The sequence below is a fragment of the Chanodichthys erythropterus genome, chromosome 3 (genome assembly GCF_024489055.1).
Source record: "Chanodichthys erythropterus isolate Z2021 chromosome 3, ASM2448905v1, whole genome shotgun sequence".
NCBI lineage: Eukaryota > Metazoa > Chordata > Actinopteri > Cypriniformes > Xenocyprididae > Chanodichthys > Chanodichthys erythropterus.
The window spans coordinates 29,751,754-29,771,155 of record NC_090223.1 but is presented as its reverse complement, the minus strand read 5'-3'; the positions used below and the strand labels follow the sequence as shown (position 1 = coordinate 29,771,155).

The following is a 19,402-nucleotide window of genomic DNA, read 5'->3' as shown; positions in this document are numbered from 1 at the left end:
ATGGCGTTTTTTTGCTAAACCGCGGTGATTTCCTTCCCATCATAGGGCTTTTTTGCTCAATCTCTATTTTTGTATATGATTGTGCAAGAATCTGCCTGCTACTTTAATTTGGGCATTAAATACAACTCCCTGTAAATAAATCTGTGGGGCCTTTCTTGAAAATAAGCAGTTAGGTTTCTACGTAATGGTATGTGTATTACTTCAATTGGTCCAAATAAGCAAAAGCTGCCGAAATGCAGCGAATCACAGGGCTGGAATCTTTAAGAGGGCGGGGCTTCGAGTTCGTCTGCAAGCATCACGTGTTCGTCTCATTCATACAAATATTACAGTATATCAACCTCTATGATATCAACCCTTTAACTAGAATTCTAATTCCAATTTAAAGAGGTATTTAATTTTAATGTAAACATATAAATAATTAGTAATAATTGTGCTCAAGAATGCATAATTAAACACACTCTCATTTCTCTGAGCTCGTTTCTCATTTATGGCAGCCAAAATTGAGTAACATCAATTTACAATATATGAGACAAAAAAGGTTTGGTGTACTGTACCCAACAAAATAACAGTAACAATTTCATTAAAACAGCACCCTTAAAGAACAAGGTAACAAGCGAGAACTTTAAAAAACCAAATGGATGACACAGAGACACAATCCATGTAAAAATATGGGATAATAATAATAATAATAATAATAATAACAACAGTGCAGTGTCAGCAAACAATCATTCGCTGGAAGTTTCATTCCTTGTGATGTGCACATATTGAACCTGAATGCAAGCAAATTTGCTTGTGTCCTGTTGTAAAGTGTGTGTGAAATGAACTGAACAATATGAACACTGTGGTAAAATTCACAAAGTAAAACATAGCAAAATAAACCCTTGATGGGGTCCTATTCTTGTCTAAATCAACTTTAAGTGTGAGTGTCCCACAATACATGAAGACCTCAGAATAAACAAGCAATAATGGCCTCAGCCTTTCCCTCATTAAAACACAACTGTAAACACAGTTACTCTGGTTCGGTGAATCTCAAAGAGTGCATAAAGAAAATATCCCCATCATATTTCAATACATCCTCAAAAGATATTATTTACTACTATATAGTATATTTTAAGACCTATATTTTGTATATATTTGTATGTTTTTAAAACTTTAATACAGTAACAAAAATGTGCTTAATTGTCCTAAAAACATGACAATGCATATTTTGATTGGAGGTAATATATGACTGGGAGATTTTCTTGACTAGCTTTGTAAGATTCACCCTATTACTCCCTCTCTGAACATTTGTTGGCATTCATTGAACACCTACAGTTCAGTTCAAATCATGTGTAAAAGCATAGATTCTTAACTACTAGATAGAAATGCTAGACCGTATTCAAAACAAACCCAGCCTTCAAAAACATCAGTTGTCAAGATGAAATGCCACCAGCTGATGAGAGACTCTCTGGACTATGAGTGTCTCTTTCATGTTGTCTGTTAAAGGATTAGTTCACTTTCAAATAATATATTCCTGATAATTTACTCACCCTCATGACATCCAAGATGTTCATGTCTTTCTTTCTTCAGTCGAAAATAAATTAAGGTTTTTGATGAAAACATTCCAGGATTATTCTCCTTATAGTGGACTTCAATGGACTCAAAACGGTCAAAATTACAGTTTCAGTGCAGCTTCAAAGGGCTTTAAACGATACCAGACGAGGAATAAGGGTCTTATCTAGAGAAACAATCGGTCATTTTCTAAAAAAAACAAAAACAATGGCAGTGTAGATGCTGCTAAGTGTATTACTGCCCTCCACAGGTCAAAGTTTGAACTAAATTGTCATATACAATATGCTAGTGCAAGTATATGACAATTAGTTCAAACTTTGACCTGACCTAATTACACTTAGCAGCATCTACACTGCCGGGATTATAATAGAGAAGAAGAAGAAGAGAGCTAGTTCAAGATGAGCATTTATGGTTAAAACTTATACTTTATTATACTTATATATATATATATATATAATTTATTTTTTTTTTTAAGAAAATGACCGGTTGTTTCTCTAGATAAGACCCTTATTCCTCGTCTGGTATCGTTTAAAGCCCTTTGAAGCTGCACTGAAACTGTAATTTTGACCTTCAACCGTTTGGGCTCCATTGAAGTCCACTATAAGGAGAATAATCCTGGAAAGTTTTCATCAAAAACCTTAATTTCTTTTCGACTGAAGAAAGAAAGACATGGACATCTTGGATGACATGGGGGTGAGTAAATTATCAGGAAATTTTAATTTGAAAGTGAACTAATCCTTTAAATACTGACTTAAGAAACTGATCCACAGCTCTGTAAAATTGTCATGGAGTGGGTCAGGCTTGAAACACATATGTTTGATAGTCTGTCGGATAGACAAAATATGATAATGAATGTTCTGAATGACCATTTTCTGTTCTGACAGAGTTAAAAATATATTCTTACACAGATGATGAATAGTCATCAATATAGTTTTATAGATATTATACCAATAGGTAAATGCTATAATGTGAAACAAAATGATCACAAGTGCCAAGTGGAGTATCCTCAGGACAAAAAGTCCCCAGCAAATCATGTTGGAGAGAGTCTACCATCGTATTGGTTGATGAAAAGTTCTCCATTTTGTTCTTCCATCATGATCTTTTTAATCTCTGTGCCGATCAAAACAAATCATTTACCGGGTGGATGGCATGCGCTGTGAAAAAGTTACTTCTCTTAGAGACGCTTTAATGCCAAAGTCTCTGATGATAGGAACAAAGGCACAACTTTCTTTTGTTTTTCTTTCTTTTTGTTGTGAATGTCCCCCATTCACAGAGAGGTGCTGGTAGGGTCTGGGAGGGGACCGCTCAAATAACCACCCACAGCATGTCCCGGTGTCTGACAGGGGGCGGCACTTTGAGCCGAACAGCCAGTGACGGGTGAAACGGACAGGCCACGAAATAACAGGTCCATTGATGGGAGGAGGGGCTTGAGGAGACTGACAGGGCAGAAGGCGGAGCCACCGTGAGGCGTGAAATTCACCTTGTTAGGGTCAGGACAGGAAGGCTGAAGAGGGGCATTTCCATGACAGGCAAGACTGAAAAGAATGGACGTTTTGAGAATAGTTAATATTAGGATCGATTGATCAAATTATTGATTTTATGAAAATAACTGCATGATATGCAAATTAACAGTGTATCTTCAGGGTTTTTAAAGTCAAATGCAAGGCTTTTTAAAGACCTGCACAAATAAAGTGAGTACAGACTGGGTAGAGCAAGATCCATTTAAAACGCTAACATGATTTAAACAACTTTACAGTTCAAATAATACAGGTTTTGACAAAAACAAAAAGCTTTATAAAATGATAAACCTCACATTTTAGCCTTTAAACATTTTTTAAAAAAAGGGATGAGTCAAAATTATAATCTAATCGTTTAGATTTTTAGAATGCACATTTGCCCCTTTTCGATCCACTGGCTGAATGAAAATGCAGTTTCAGTCTCTGACAGTAGGTGGAGCTTATGGAACAGCTGAAATATAGCGGAAACCCTGGTGACCCCAGTATATGCAGCTACTTTAGAAATGTGGCCAGTTTGCAGGTATGATGTAAAAACCATAAGGTAAACAATGCCGTTATTCACTTACAGTAGATCATTAAGCAATCGCTTGAAATAAATGCAAGGTATTCACTGACTGTGAACTGCTTTGAAAGCGTGAGCCTGTAGAACGTGCAACAGTGCCGCATTTTTACTTTGAAACATGCAGTGCTCGCAATTAAATCATGATCATCACCTTGTAAAGATTATCACATTAAGCCATATCGCTGTTTATGTTTTTCTGTCCCCAAACTTAAGACCTCTTAAGATGATTACATTTCTTATAAAGTTTATAAAGGGTTAGTTCACCCAAAAATAAAAATTCAGTCATTAATTACTCACCCTCATTTCGTTCCACATCTGTAAGACCTTTGTTCATCTTCAGAACACAAATTAAGATATTTTTGATGAAATCTGAGAGGTTTCTGTCTCTCCATAGAGATCCAACAAAACTACAACTCCAAGGTCCAGAAAGATAGGAAAGACATCATTTAAAGTACTCCATGTGACTCCAGTGGCTTAAACTCAATTTTATGAAGCAACTTTAGTGCTCTGTTTATGCAAAAAACAACATAATTTACCAATTCACTAGGGCTGCACGATTAATCGCATGCTATTCTCACGCGCATTTCGTCAGTAAAGCCGGTTCCCTGATTACCGCTAAATCGCCATCACCTGTTTTTAAACGGAGCGCCTTTTAATAGACAGAGCCGTAGTTCACAGACAAGCCACGCAATATCGCGTTCATTATCGCAGGCGATTCATCTGCGATATGAACGCGATATTGCGTGTCTTATCAGTGAACTACGGCTCTGTTTATTAAATGCCGCTTCATTTGAAAGCAGGTGATGGCGATTTAGCGGTAATCAAGGAACCGGCTTTACTGAAGAAATGCGCGTGAGAATAGCATGCGATTAATCGTGCAATTCACTCACAAAAATATTGATGTGCAACGCTTCAAGAGCTTGAAGACGCATGCGTCAACTCAACGCACATGTGCGGGTGTCACAAGAGCATCACGACGCATGTGTGTTGTGTTCACACGAGAACTGGCATTGTTGTGTGAACACGCTTTGGATAATATTATTTTGTAAAAAAAAATGGAAAATTATGTTTTTTCGCAGGAACAGAGCACTCACGTTGCTTCATAAAATTGAGTTTAAGCAACTGGAGTCACATGGAGAACTTTAAATGAGGTCTTTCCTAGCTTTCTGAACCTTGGAGTTTTGTTGGATCTCTATGGAGAGACAGAAACCTCTCAGACTTCATCAAAAATATCTTAATTTGTGTTCTGAAGATGAACGAAGGACTTACAGATGTGGAACGAAATGAGGATGAGTACTTAATGACAAAAAATTTCATTTCTGGGTGAACTAACCCTTTGAGATATTTATGACTTTTATGGCCTTAAATTTGATACAACTGAATTTAAGAATTCTTAAGGATCGGCAGGGACACTGATTAAATGAATGTTAATTTAATAATCTTCCCAGATTATAAATATTTGCTGAGAAATCAAGATAATGTAATTTAAATTATAGCAGCAGACAAGAATATTGAATAGACTTTTATAATTTTCTTAACACTATTAATAACACTATATTAATGTGTTCGATTGAGATGCCTGCTTCATTTTTTTTTTTTTTTTTTTTTTACACAAACCAGAGCTGAACTTACATGGCCTCTTCAGACACACGTACTCTCTCGCAGCCCTCCGGAGGTTCTCTCTGGAAGACGTACGTCTTGTTTGGGCGAGGAGATGATGATGGCGGCTCAGACATACATAGAGGAGGAGAGGAAGGAGGACAGAGCGGCCCGCATACAACCATATCTAAACACAATCACATATAGACCAATAAAGAGAATCATCAGCCAAACATATATTACACAATTAACAATTTCACACAGACTTACTGCCATGTGTTGATAAAATAATAAAATTCAGTGCTATTTTTTTTTTTAATTGTTAGTCTATGAACACACGTCTTGTTTCACATGGAACATTAAAAAAAAAAGTAGACCTATATATTTTGGATATAACATTTACTATTACTATTGGACACATCGCTGGTTGAATCAACCAATGAGAGTGACTGACCGGCGTCTGTAATGGTGCAGGGAGAGTGTGAGGGGGACAGCTGGGCAGGAGAAGGGTCACTCTGTGAAGCGCTGCTGTACCTCTGAGCTGGGACAGGGGCTCTGTGACCATCTGGTACGTCGAGAATCTAAAAACGCACAGATGATGGTAACAGATGATTTTGAGCTGAAATTGTAGGTCAGAAACACAAGTACATACAAACACACACTAACTTTGTGCTGTTCCTTTGCCGTTTCAGACACAAAGACTCCCTCCAGCTCCAGGTTCAGTCCTTCCACACTGCGTCTCAGTCTGGGGGCCAATCGGCTCAGCGGAATGAGAGGCATCGTCTGTATACACACACACACACACACACACACACACACACACACACACACACACATGAAAATCAGAGAGACCTATAAAACAAAATGTGTACAAGTGACAAAGAAAAGCTACAAATTTTAATATCTCTTGGGGTTCATAGAAAACGTCTGGTCTTATTTCATCCCAAAATTAAGAATTAATTAATGAATACATTTAATGCAATTAATACAATTAATGAATACATTTTGCATGAACAAAATGAAAAGACTACTAAGATTTTTCCACTAGGACAATATTTTCATGACAATTAATCACATTTACCCCCTTTTCTCATTACTTACTTTACTTATTACTTACTATATATATATATGGGTGTGTGTGTGTGTGTGTGTGTTTATTTATTTGATCCAACAAACAGCAAAAACAGCTAAATTGTGAAATTTTTATAACTGTTTAAAAATAACTGTTTTCAATTTGAATACATTTGAAAATGCAATTCATTATATATTATTATATATGCAATTAGATCAATAAATCTTTTGGTTTTGCAGTTAAATGTAACCTGAACACATAAGATTAACCTGCATGTATATGTAATATAATAAACATGAATATAATGCTAACAGGTTTGTGCATATTCTCACCTCTATTTTAGTCTACTAGAGTACAAAGAGAGCCACTTCTATATAATGTGTGTGTGTGTGTGTGTGTGTGTGTGTGTGTGTGTGTGTGTGTGTGTGTGTGTGTGTGTGTGTGTGTGTGTGTGTTCGCCATATCAATGGCTGTAGCTCACTGACACCATCTAAGTAAAGCTGCTCTGTTTTTAAATCGCTGTTGCTAGTGAGATGTGGGCACATTAGAGAGGCTCAGCTCATAAACACGACAACCTTTATAAATGCCCTTAACTGTTCTGTTGATGTCACTACTGTAAACAAGCTGGACAAGATACATTCTGAAATTGATCAGGTTTGTATGTACATTCATGTTTACCTGTGTACTTCCAGGTGTGTGCGTTTGGCTGTTGTGTATGTGTTGTTGCGTGTGGTCACAGTCCATGGCAGGAGGTGCATGTCTGGAGCGTTTTTGTAAGGATTGTCGAAGTTTAGCAACCTAAAGGTGAGAAACATGATGTATCAGACATAAACTTATGATGTGCAGAAGAGAGGGGAAACCTAACTGCTATGACCTTTATATTGACCTATAGCAAAGGTTATATTTAATTCTGTTCAAAAGTAGGGGATTCTCTGTGGATATACTTGTAAAAAGCAGCTGAGGTACAACAGAAGTAAAACAAGAGGCTAGAATTACAATTAGCACAAAATGGTTCCTGAAAATGTTTAGTGGCTCGGATTAATTTGAATAATAGATCTAAATAATAATAGTTTATAATTGGGTTGTTAGTGCTTGTTATTTGGTCTATTCAAAGATCATTAAAGTTTCTAAGTTATTATTATCAGACCGCCTCTGAAGCAGTCCATTGATGGCGTTCAAGTAGTTCCAGTTATTTTTCTCAGTAATAGTGAAATTGATGTGGGTGGCATGACCAAAATCTTTTAACAGCAATTTAAATATTTATATATAACATAGTGGTACACACCATTTGAAAGTTTGGAGTCAGTATGAATTTTTTTTTTTCCCCTGAAAGAAATTAATACTTTTATTTAAAGATGCATTTATTCAATTGATCAAAAGTGACAGTAAAATACATTTATGAAAAAAAAGGCAAGTTAAATGTATTTGTATACCACTTTTCACAATATACAAAAAATCATATTAATGTTCATAATATCCTCATGTCTTATAGTCACATTTAGCAGATTAGAGCTACAAAGGATTTCTAATAAATGCAAATAATTTTGATTTTAAAATAAATGCTGTTCCTTTGAACTTTCTATACATCAAAAGATTCAGTTTCATCAAAAAATCAGTTTCCACAAAAATATTAAGCAGCACAACGGTTTTCAAAATTGATAATAATAATAAATGTTTCTTGAGCAGCAAATCATCATATTAGAATGATTTCTGAAGGATCATGTGACACTGAAGACTGGAGTAATGATGCTGAAAATTCACCTTTGACATCACAGGAATAAATTGCATTTTAAAGTATATTAAAATAGAAACCAGTTACATTAAATAAAAATAAATAATCCGGCCTTGGTGTGCGTAAGAGGCTTCTTACCAATGTGAGGCTTTTGAACAGTAGTGCATATATCACAATACAGTTTTTTTTTGTTTTTTTTTGGTGAGAATTGAATTTTAAACTTTTTAAATATTATATAATCATGTCATAATGCCAATATCTGGATACAAATACAATGGTACTTCATCTCTTAATTATTTTCTTTTTATTTATAATATAATGTTATGTATATATATATATATATATATATATATATATATATATATATATATATATATATATATATATATATACTGTAATTTTCTTGTTATCTACCTACTTTTTTAACAGTTATTTGAAATTACTGTACAAGGATTTTTTAAAATCATTTTATAGAGACTGGAAGGGCAAATTTGACAGTATATCCCAGCTGCGAATCTTTGGAATTAATAGATTTAAACAATTATAACGTTTTAATAAGAAATAAAATTATCCTGAGATCTGAATGCAGGCCAATCGACAGTTCTACTTAAGTTGTTTGCTATTTGAGACTACTTTTTGTCTCAAATAGCAAACGACATTTTCCACCAAACATCAAGTACTCACCTCTCGGAGGTGTTCAGCGCTACCCCATGATGCGGAGCGCTTGTGACCGCCGCCTCCTCTCCGCCCCCGTGTCTCCTCTATCCAGGAACTGGGAGTCTAAGAAAAGACAGAAAGTGTTTATTTGACTTCCACAGTGTCTTTATTTTAAAGTGACTGATATTCAATTGCTCACACCAACAATGGTTTCTCAGCGAGACATCAAAGCTTCAGCTCATTCAGGATAATCAAAACTGAACCTCCCCTCTCCGAATACCAACTATCCCAAACACCCTCCGACTTTGCATAAAGTAACCCAGACCTTTCCACTGAACACAAGACAGCTTATAACACACCCTCCTTTAAAGGAGACGAACACAATGCAAAGCGATGCTGTTCTTTCATGCACCAGTTCGAGCGAAAGCATCCGTTCCTGAGAATGGTGCGCACCTTTCACCAAGTGTTGACATGTTTTTCTGTATTTCACAAATGGAACTGAAAGTTGCTTCCGCGCCTCACTAAGCGTATTTGAATACGGGACAGAATGTGTGACACACCTGGAACACACATATACGCTCAACACACACAGCTGTGCACGATAAGAAACCACCGACTCCGCTGCACCACATTTCATAGATGTGGAAGAAAAAAACCAAGACAGACGCGTGCATACCGTCATGATCTCCTGCTGAGCTGACTCTGGAAAGAAGTGAGAGCCCACCTAGTGCACACTTGCACACTGTATCGCAGAACACTGAATGATTTTTCTCCAAGTGACCCAATCACTTAGCTCCATCTCAGAGCTTATTGTAACCCAAAAAAGGTCCTCCTCCTATGTCTCTGTCCCTCTCTTCCTGTCTCTGTCACAAATATCTTGTGCGGTTGGGATGCTAATGTAACAACACGCAGTTTGAGCAAGCCATATTAAAACATGTCATCACCTCCGGCCCCCAGGGTGCGAGATCGGGACTAAGCGCGTCCGCTCAGTGGCTGGAGGTTTCACATGGCTGAGTGGGGGCAGGGATGCGAGTCGATTTAAATTTAAATTCAGCCCTGATTCTTTTCTGCCTGGACACCCGCTTGCCCGCCCGCCCACATCAGGCTGCCGTGGGATTAGGCCTATAAACGGACATTCAGTTCGAGGGTCTGTATGCGCAGCATGCTAGATGCTGGCTAAAGTTTCAGAAGTCCCCATCTGCACTCAAGTGGATAGGACGGCCATTCAAATGGGGGGTTGGGCAGAGTCGACTGTTTTAAAGGGGTAGTTCACCCAAAAATTAAAATTATCCCATGATTTACTCACCCTCAAGCCATCCTATGAACATAATATATGACTATATTCTTTCGGGCAAACACAATCAGAGATATATTTAAAAATATCCTTGCTCTTCCAACCTTTATAATGGTAGTGAATGGGGTGCTGTATTTGAAAGCCCAAAAAACTGCATCCATCCATCATAAGAGTAATCCATATGGCTCCAGGGGCTTAATAAAGGCCTTCTGAAGCAAAGCGGGGGGTTTCTGTAAGAAAAATATCCATATTGAAAACTTTACATAATATAATAACTACCTTCTGGCAAACGGCTGTACGCATCGAGTAACGGTGGAAGACCTGACTTATAACATTGGAGTATCGTAAGCTTAGATGCCTCTCGCGGTTTTAAAAAAAACAGGGCTGGGCAACAAACTCAAGCTCCTCTTTTCTTATATTGAAATCCTCCGACATTTCTCTGTAAAAAAAAAAATCTAATTTTAGACTTCTAATTCTGTCCTCTGTGCTTCTATGTTCGTCGTTATATCATACGTCGGGTCAGAGCGTACTCTTCCTCCGCAAATTGATGCGTACGGCCGTCTGCCGGAAGCTAGTTATTATAGTTAATAAAGTTTTCAATACAGACATTTTTCTTTCAAAAACCCGTTGCTTTGCTTCAGAAGGCCTTTATTAACCCACTAAAGCCATATGGATTACTTTTATTATAGATGGATGCAATTTTTTTGGGCTTCCAAACACAGCGCTCCATTCACTATCATTATAAAACTTGGAAAAGCCAGGATATTTTTAAATACATCTCCAATTGTGTTTGTCTGAAAGACACCTAAAATGGCTTGAGAGTGAGTAAATCATGGGATAATTTTCATTTTTTGGTGAACTAATGCTTTAAGACTGTACAATTGATAATTGTTGAATATCCACTAAAAAGTGAGCTGCATTTGTTTTTCAATGATGGCAAAGTGAATATATGAAAGTAGTGTGTGAATGGGGGTTATCTGCTTGTGCATTGTGTGTGTGTGGCAGGGGTAGAGGGGGACGGTCACTATGAAGGTCATGTTAAACAAAACCTTTTTTTGGATGACCGGTCATCAGTGCAAGCACAGCAGATCTCCTGCTGAGAGACACAGTCAGCCTGGATGCAGCATCTATAAGGAAGCGACGACCATCCAAACAGACACTGCTCTCAGAAAACAGCAAAGCAACGAGGTGGTCTGATGCAAAATGTTACATCTACACATCTCTAGTCCCAAAAACAAATGACTCTTATGAGCCAGTTCTTTTAAAAAAATAAATCGCGATTATTGCTTCTCACGATTAATTAATTATAATCGTCATGATATTTGCCCACAGGTAGTTCATCCTGAAAGTTTTTTTTTTTCCCCATTTGACATTTGGAGCATCTTGCATTGGTAACAAGCCTCCACAAGCTTTCATGAGTTTAAATAACCCAATCTGATCTTTTCTCTTAAATAGATACATTTTTCTGCCCAGTGTTTTACTTATTCTTCCCAAACTGGCAACCATGTGCTCTCCATTGAGAAAATGTGATGATGATCTGAAAACTCCAGCAAACATGTTTGTTGGAGTTTGATCTCCATTGCAATACTCTGCTTAAAGGAAAGTGTTCAGCCAGTTTGTGTTCGTTGGTGCGACTAAATCTGCAATCAAACCTTCTACGTCATGAACTCTATTGGAAGTAATAATTAGGATTTTTTATCTGTTGAAAGAAGATTCTTGTTTTGATAGAAGTTTTCATAATGTAGAGATTTGTTTTAATTCATATGATTTATAAAATTTGTCTAAATATAATAAATCAAGAAACTATTAGAGGTCAAATAAACCATGCTTATGAATGAAACCATGCTCATGAAATCCCTCAAATGGCAATAATCAGGATTAATAATTGTGATTATAATTTGAGAAAAATAATCGTTATTATCAGCTTAACCATTATCGTGCATCGCTAATTCACTGTAGTTTATGGCATTAACGCAGAATTTCTTTCATATGTTAGCAAAATGAATATTATAACTAAAATACACTAACATTCAGAAGCTTGAAGTTAAGATAAGTAAAAATACAGTAATAACAGTAATATTGTGAAATATTATTACAATTTAAAATAGCTCTTTTCAATTTTGATAAAATTTTAAAATGTCATTTATTCCTGTGATGCAAAGCTGTATTTTCAGCATCATTACTCCAGTCTTCAGTGTCACATGATCCTTCAGAAATCATTCTAATATGTTGATTTGGTGCTCAAGAAACATTTCTTATGTAGTTGTGCTGCATTAAAGATTCTGTGATGAATAGAAAGTTAAACTAAACAGCTTTTAAAGTACCATTATAAAAGTTGTTACTCTCACTTTAATGTGTCAGTGCTGAATAAAGGTACTAATTTCTTTAAAAAACAAATCTTATTGACCCCAAACTTTTGATCGTTAGATTGTTTCCAAATTAATCTAAACAATTCAAAATGAATCAAATCAGAATCAAACCGTAACCAAATGAAATCAAAATGAACAGCCCTAGCAAAGAGACTTTCACCTTTTGTGTTTGACTGAATGTGGCCAACCCCAGCAGGCATGTTGGAGCAGTGCTCCAGGAACCCATATGGAACCCATTTGGAAAAAACAATATGGCCACCATTCCCAGTTGGGTTTTCCTAAACTCCTTCCATTAACAGCCAAACTCTTTCTCCCCAAAGCCAAGATCTTTCATTAGCAACCGCTTGACTTCAGCTGTCTTAAACACGCCATCCCACAGCAATTTGAGAAATATACTTTGTAAACAACACAAGTGTTAAAACAACTGTGCATAATTCTGTATGCGTGTAACACAGGGCAGATCAAAACAACAGTTTGTTTTACTCCCCACTGAGTATTAAAGACCTCACTCCATATGGTCAGACAGGATCTCCTTTGTTTGCTTTTCACATCACAGACTGGGTTAAAGGAATAGTCCTCCCAATCCTGAAAATTTAACTGTTTATGTGGGAAAGATGACACCAGAGGTTCTCACCTGTGTGGCCTTGTCATTGACGCAGGTAATGGGCTGACACTCTGGTTCTCTAGGCCAGTTGCCCTGTAGGTACGGTCCCACCAAAGTGTCGAGAGACAAGGTGCGTCTTAAGGTTGGCTTCGGCGGGCGGCCCTTTGTCTTACACTCGGCTACAGAGACAGGACAGGGGACACAGAGAGAGAGAGAGAATGAAGACTGTAAGATAGTTTTGCTGTTGTTGTTGTTGTTATTTTTTAAATAAATGGAATTCAACCATTTTTAAAAAAAAAGCACATAGCATGGAATACTATCTCCAAAGTCCCTTTAAAACAAGTCATTTCACTCGGCGGCCATCTTTGAAACGTCTCTCGGGCATCCTGGGCATCATGCAGCTCCTATCTCTTTGAATGGGGAAACATCAGATTCTCCAAAACTGTTCGTCAACCTTACGATTAAATTTGATATTTGAAATCACCAATTAAATCTAACAACAACAACCGACTCATAAATTTAGTTTCTAAACGCTCGAATCATGACAAAAAAACTATATTTTTTTCAGGCTGGATCAAGCTAAAGCGCATGCGCAGACCTAAATGTGTGTCTCTTCGGAGGCGCGCGTCTGAGTGTTTCTATAGAAACCGGTGATTCTAACGGCCGCTGAAGTGACGCGATGACTTTACCAGTCGGCGATTGGCTCTTATTTAGAAGGCGGGACTTATTCCGCCATATTGCGCGTTACACTTTCTCCCATTCAAAACAATACGAGTGACACGTCTTGTGTTATTCTATAGTCTTTGCTATCTCCCACTTGCTCAGTGTATATATTAAATGTATAAATACTTAATTTGAATAATATAATAATATCTTATTTGCATTTCATTACTATTTACTATATTTGCATTATGGTAGTAAGAATCATGTGGGAAATGTGCTTAATTTGACATTTTCAGACTTTTTGCGTTGTCTCTTTTTAATGCAAACAGTATGATGCATAATATAAAAAAAAAGTATGATGAATGAGATGGTCTACTCATTTTAAATTCAGTAGACTGAACTGACAAAAGGAGCTACATTTTAACAGAAACTGAATTACTAAAGCCTGATTTACCATACTGAGCCAGAAATGAGGCGAATGAGATCAGGCGCCCCATGTGCTAACAGCTGTGCTACAGCTCTGACATTAATTGTGTTTCTGATTATGTTTGTTTGTGTGTTATAATCCTTTCACATTTTGCCCATGAGTTGGCACTTTCAGCCACTTGTACATCACACTGAGACACATTCCAATCATGAAAGACTCATTATAAATAGACACTGTTGTTGTAACGGATGCTGAACATCCTGGTGCTTACTTCAACACACTGTAGACAAGGTTGTTATTAGGCTCTTCCCCAATATACTCCAAAGGATCATATTCACATGTACATGGGATCATTTTCTTCTGTGTATTGATCATGTCATAGAAACTAATAACGGTACACCTGATCTCCGACCCTGTCAGGTCCTTCCTTAAACCATTCACCTCCTCCCAGCCCCTGGGGTCTTTGGAGTAGGTTTGGGAGACTTTTGATGGTGGAAGTTTACTCATGGGTGTTAAACAAGGCAGACTTGTCTAGTACAAGTGTATTTTGTCACTGAGTTTGAGGGTGTGGTATCAAGCAGGTTGGGTGACTATGTACAGAAGATTGTGACACTGTAAGGTTTGAGGTATGGTTAGTCTGATATTAAGCAAGAATACATGTATAAGTGAATCTCATAGGAATATACTTTTGTATAAATAAATAGAAGCCTCTTTTTTGGCAAATTAAGACTTTTTGCATATTAAGCACATTTCCACTTGATTCTCACTTGACTGTAATGCAAGAAATAGTAATGTAATACTAATATATAATAATATATATACATATGTGACCATGAACCACAAAACCAATTCACACGGGTATATTTGTAGCAATAGCCAACAACACACTGTATGGGTCAAAACTATCAATTTTTCTTTTATGCCAAAAATCATTAGGATATTAAGTAAAGATCATGTTCCATGAAGATATTTTGTAAATTTCCTACCATAAATATATCAAATGTATTTTTGTGAGTAGATATGTGTTGCAAAGGACTTCATTTGGACAACTTTAAAGGCGATTTTCTCAATATTTCGATTTTTTTGCACCCTCAGACTCCAGATTTTCAGATAGCTCAATAGTTTCAAATAGTATCTCGGCCAAATATTGTCCTAAAAAACCATACATCAATGGAAAGCTTAGTTATTTAGCTTTCAGATTATATATATATGTAGGGGTGTTATGATTCACTTGTTTTCTCGATGCATCGATCTTGAAACATGTTTTTTGAATCGTGAATCATTTATTTAGGCCGATAATCGATGTAAAATGCCAAAATTCGGATTAATCGCGATTCAGTGCTTTAAAATATATAAACTTTAAATTACTACATGCGCAAATTGATGGGAGACGTTGTGCGCGTCAGTCGAGCCCTCACAGCTCTTACAAATGCCAATTTTTAGGCTATTAAAATAAAGTTATGTCGCATCGTTAAGAACTAACATGAACTTACATTAACAATTGAACAAAAATGTTTTTTGCCCTTACTCTCGGACCTCCTGAAGGCCGCTGTGTAATTCGCACCCTGACTAAGACAATAGAGGAAGCATTTCAATAACCCTAATGAATACATATAAATCGTATATATATACATATCATCGTATCAAATTGAATTTTTATGGGAATCGTCTCGAATCGAATCATTCTGAAATTGCAAAAATCGTTTTTCAATCGAATTGAACACATATGAATCTTGAATCGAAATGTTTTGCTTTCTACCCAAAGATTCACAGCCCTAAATTATATATATAAATTTTTTTTTTTTTTTTTTTTTTTTTCCCTTCCCATTAATTCTAATAATGTATCTGGACATTTTAAATCAACATAAATTAACACAGTCCAAAAAATTTCTACCATAATAATGTATAAATACTTCAAATATAGTTCTCTTTTTTTGCATTTCCGTAATGAGAATGAGGTAACAATGTACTTAATTTGCAAAAATGTATGTTTCACAGTTCTGATGAACACTGCCAATGAGCTGCATAGTTCAAAATCATACTCTTCTTCTACAAGCACTGTGGGCAGGATATAAAAATACACATCCTGGCACATGGACTACATTTACAGCGAATGTAATAAGGATATAAACACAACCTCTGGCCACTGCTTGTGCTCCTTTGTGTACCCAAAGCATAAAAACACATGCTATGATATTGTGCTAAATTCAGTGATGGTTAAATAAGCTTAAGAACATGTTTATGTCCTTTAATAAACAGATTACACATGAGAATAGACCATGAAGAAAAAAAAAAGATTTTTTTTTTTAAAATCACATTCAGCATTCATTTTTGGGGAAGAACTGCTGAATATTGCACAAAAGGACTTCAAGCTGAGAATACTATACTCATATTGGTAGCTGAAAGCAATGCCAGTGAGTCTTAAGATTTAATGAACACGCAAGCTGTGAGGAGGGGGTGTGTAGAACTTCTTGAATGACTGCTGTTCCAGTTCTGTGGAGCTTTCTGCCTCGTTCTGCGTGGGCTAGTGCACGTGACTCAATAAGCAAGAGCACAAATGCTAAGAGACCAGAGGGATTTGTTGTTTACCGCCTTGGTAAATCATAACAAATAAAAGTTATTTTGGTCATTCTATCTCTGTCTGTAGATTGTTGTGTGGAAGACCTACTCCTCTACACCAGCCTTGTGCATTGTGAAGATCTAGTTGAATCAAAGACCCTTTGTGATTCACACATTGTCCTAAAACTAAAGGCAAGACTTTCAAAGAATTCTCACCTAGTTGATGAAATGTTGATGTAAAATACCCGAGACAGCCTGACACCTATGAAAAATGTCACACTAAGACCAAAGTTTACTAAAAACATAGACCTATTGTTCAGTATAGCCAATCATAGAAAACCCTTCAACACTGGTCTAACAATTGTTGTTATCTAAAACTACCACCAAGAGGGCTTGAAAAGGTTTTAGGACCCAGATATATGATACTAAAGAAGCTACAATTAAAAGTTCAATTTAATTGAATTCCTGAGCAACACAAAACAATGCAAGAACAGTTTCCAAATTTGCATGCCGGTGTGTAACAGCAGATCACAGGAATGTGACAGTTGTAATTTGTTTTTCCTTATGCTGACTACAGATATCTAAGGTGAAGAAAAACAGACCTCCCGAGTACTGGACACACACACACACACACACACACACACACACACACACACACACACACACACACACACACACACACACAAACACACAGTTTGTGCCAAAACAGTGATTAGAGTTCATAAAATATTGCTGGCCAACAATAACATCCAAAATAGACATCAAAAGTGTCTTGATACCACAGACCTGCTTTGTTTATTCAATCCCATGCCATGCTTTGTGACCATCTTGGCCACAAAACATGTAGGGAATAAGGTGGGGGTCGTTCAGTGCACTGGGAAACTTCTTGAACACTGTTGGACTGAAGCCTTGAGAGCAACTAAACCACAGGACCTCTGCAGATTATCCATTCACATTCACATTTTTATTTTGTGTTATTTTTATGATGATAATACCTACCAAAGGAGCTGAGTGAGAGTGCATAGGACAGTTGAGCATATTACTAATTAAACAGGATGGATTTATAAATCGCTTTTGTGTGTTTCTTGTGGTTTTTACCTGTTTTGGTGTCTTTGCAGCGCGGTGCTGTTCGGTTCTGCAGCTGAAACGGGACCGTGGCTCGGAGGGGCTGCAGTCCTTGATTACCCACCCGGGCCACTCCACTCCGACACGACATTCCCACAGTCGCTTTAGTGCTTTAAAAAGTCTTTAAAAAGTTGACGAATCTCGCAAACTCCAGCGTTTACCTAAAGCTGATACTCCAGCAAAGGTTTACGTCCAGCTTAGCCGTCAAAAAACTAAAGTTTTTTTTGGAAATATTTTGATTTAGCACACTCGCTAGCTAGTCAGCTACTTTCTTTTGTGATGATAGTGAAGTCTTGCTAAACTAATTACTTCAACAAAAGACGTTGTTTTTGTCGGTGTGAAAAAACAAACTTTTATGCACCGTCCTTAACGGTTCATTCCACTTGGCCTAGTAAACTTATAGCTGAGGAGCAGAACTACATTGTATGGGCTGCTGCCAATTCTTCAGTGCAAAATCTGACAACAGCCAACCTACACGCTCGTGTCGGATTCAGAGCACTGCACAGCGTCTAAACACATGTTTCCACTCTGACTGGCTGCTGAAAAATACTACTCGCATCTTATTGGTCGCTGGCAGCATCGATCTATTATGGGCGGGTCTCAAAATCGACTATCCCCGCCTACTTCATTAAAATTCATACTTTCTAGAGTTCTTCCTCCAGCAGTGGGTTAGTGGAGCTTGACGTCTAGCTCCACCTCTCTGAACGAAATGGGTGGAGCTATACTGTCAAACCACACCCTACTCCTATCATAACCCTATCGCTAAACATAACTACACCCATTAGGTCAAGCGAGGGGGTGCTGGACGTCATTTGGGCTTTGCAGTGAGCAGAACAACACGTGGTAGGTTAACAGGTCTCATGGCTAACTTAAAGGGTTAGTTCACCCAAAAATGAAAATTCTGTCATTTTAATTTTTAATCAACCATCATGTTGTTCCACACCTGTAAGACCTTCGTTCATCTTCAGAACACAAATTAAGATATTTTTGATCAAATCCGAGTTTTTTTTTTGTCCTCCAATGAAGGCTAAGAAATTACCACATTCAATGTCCATAAAACTTTGTTAAAATAGTCAACATGACTACCTTAAAGGTGCCCTAGAATTAAATATTGAATTTATATTGGCATAGTTGAATAACAAGAGTTCAGTACATGGAAATGACATACAGTGAGTATCAAACGCCATTGTTTCCTCCTTCTTATGTAAATTTGATTTGTTTAAAAGACCTCCGAAGAACAGGCGAATCTCAACATAACACCGACTGTTACGTAACAGTCGGGATCATTAATATGTACACCCCCAATATTTGCATATGCCAGCCCATGTTCAAGGCATTACACAAGGGCAGCCAGTATTAATGTCTGGATCTGTGCACAGCTGAATCATCAGACTAGGTAAGCAAGCAAGAACAACAGCAAAAAATGGCAGATGGAGCAATAATAACTGAAATGATCCATGGTAACATGATATTTTTAGTGATATTTGTAAATTGTTAAATGTGGTTCAAGTTACCATCGTTTCTTACTGTATTCATGGAGACAAGAGCCGTTGCTATTTTCAATTTTAAACACTTGCAGTCTGTATAATGCATAAACACAACTTCTTTATAAATCTCTCCAACAGTGTGTAATGTTAGCTTTAGCCACGGAGCACCATCAAACTCATTCAG

The 19,402-nt window shown here is 37.0% G+C and overlaps 1 protein-coding gene across 3 annotated transcripts; it reads right to left on the bottom strand.

Moving 5' to 3' along the window:
• Positions 1 to 2,249: 2,249 nt before the first annotated feature.
• On the bottom strand, positions 2,250 to 18,207 carry fam117aa (family with sequence similarity 117 member Aa). Of its 3 annotated transcripts, none has more exons than XM_067381696.1 (8): positions 17,705 to 18,207; positions 12,988 to 13,136; positions 8,718 to 8,813; positions 6,980 to 7,099; positions 5,896 to 6,081; positions 5,684 to 5,810; positions 5,263 to 5,416; positions 2,250 to 3,086 (listed from the first exon to the last, which is right to left on the bottom strand). In XM_067381696.1, the coding sequence occupies exons 1-8, from the start codon at positions 17,820 to 17,822 to the stop codon at positions 2,819 to 2,821; spliced, it is 1,218 nt and encodes a 405-aa protein (XP_067237797.1). In that variant the 5' UTR covers positions 17,823 to 18,207; the 3' UTR covers positions 2,250 to 2,818. The 3 variants fall into 3 exon arrangements, with proteins under 3 accessions (XP_067237797.1, XP_067237798.1, XP_067237799.1); XM_067381697.1 differs by having other exon boundaries at positions 5,896 to 6,012; XM_067381698.1 differs by lacking the exons at positions 12,988 to 13,136; positions 17,705 to 18,207 and adding an exon at positions 9,367 to 9,582.
• Between the last annotated feature and the right edge of the window lie 1,195 nt (positions 18,208 to 19,402).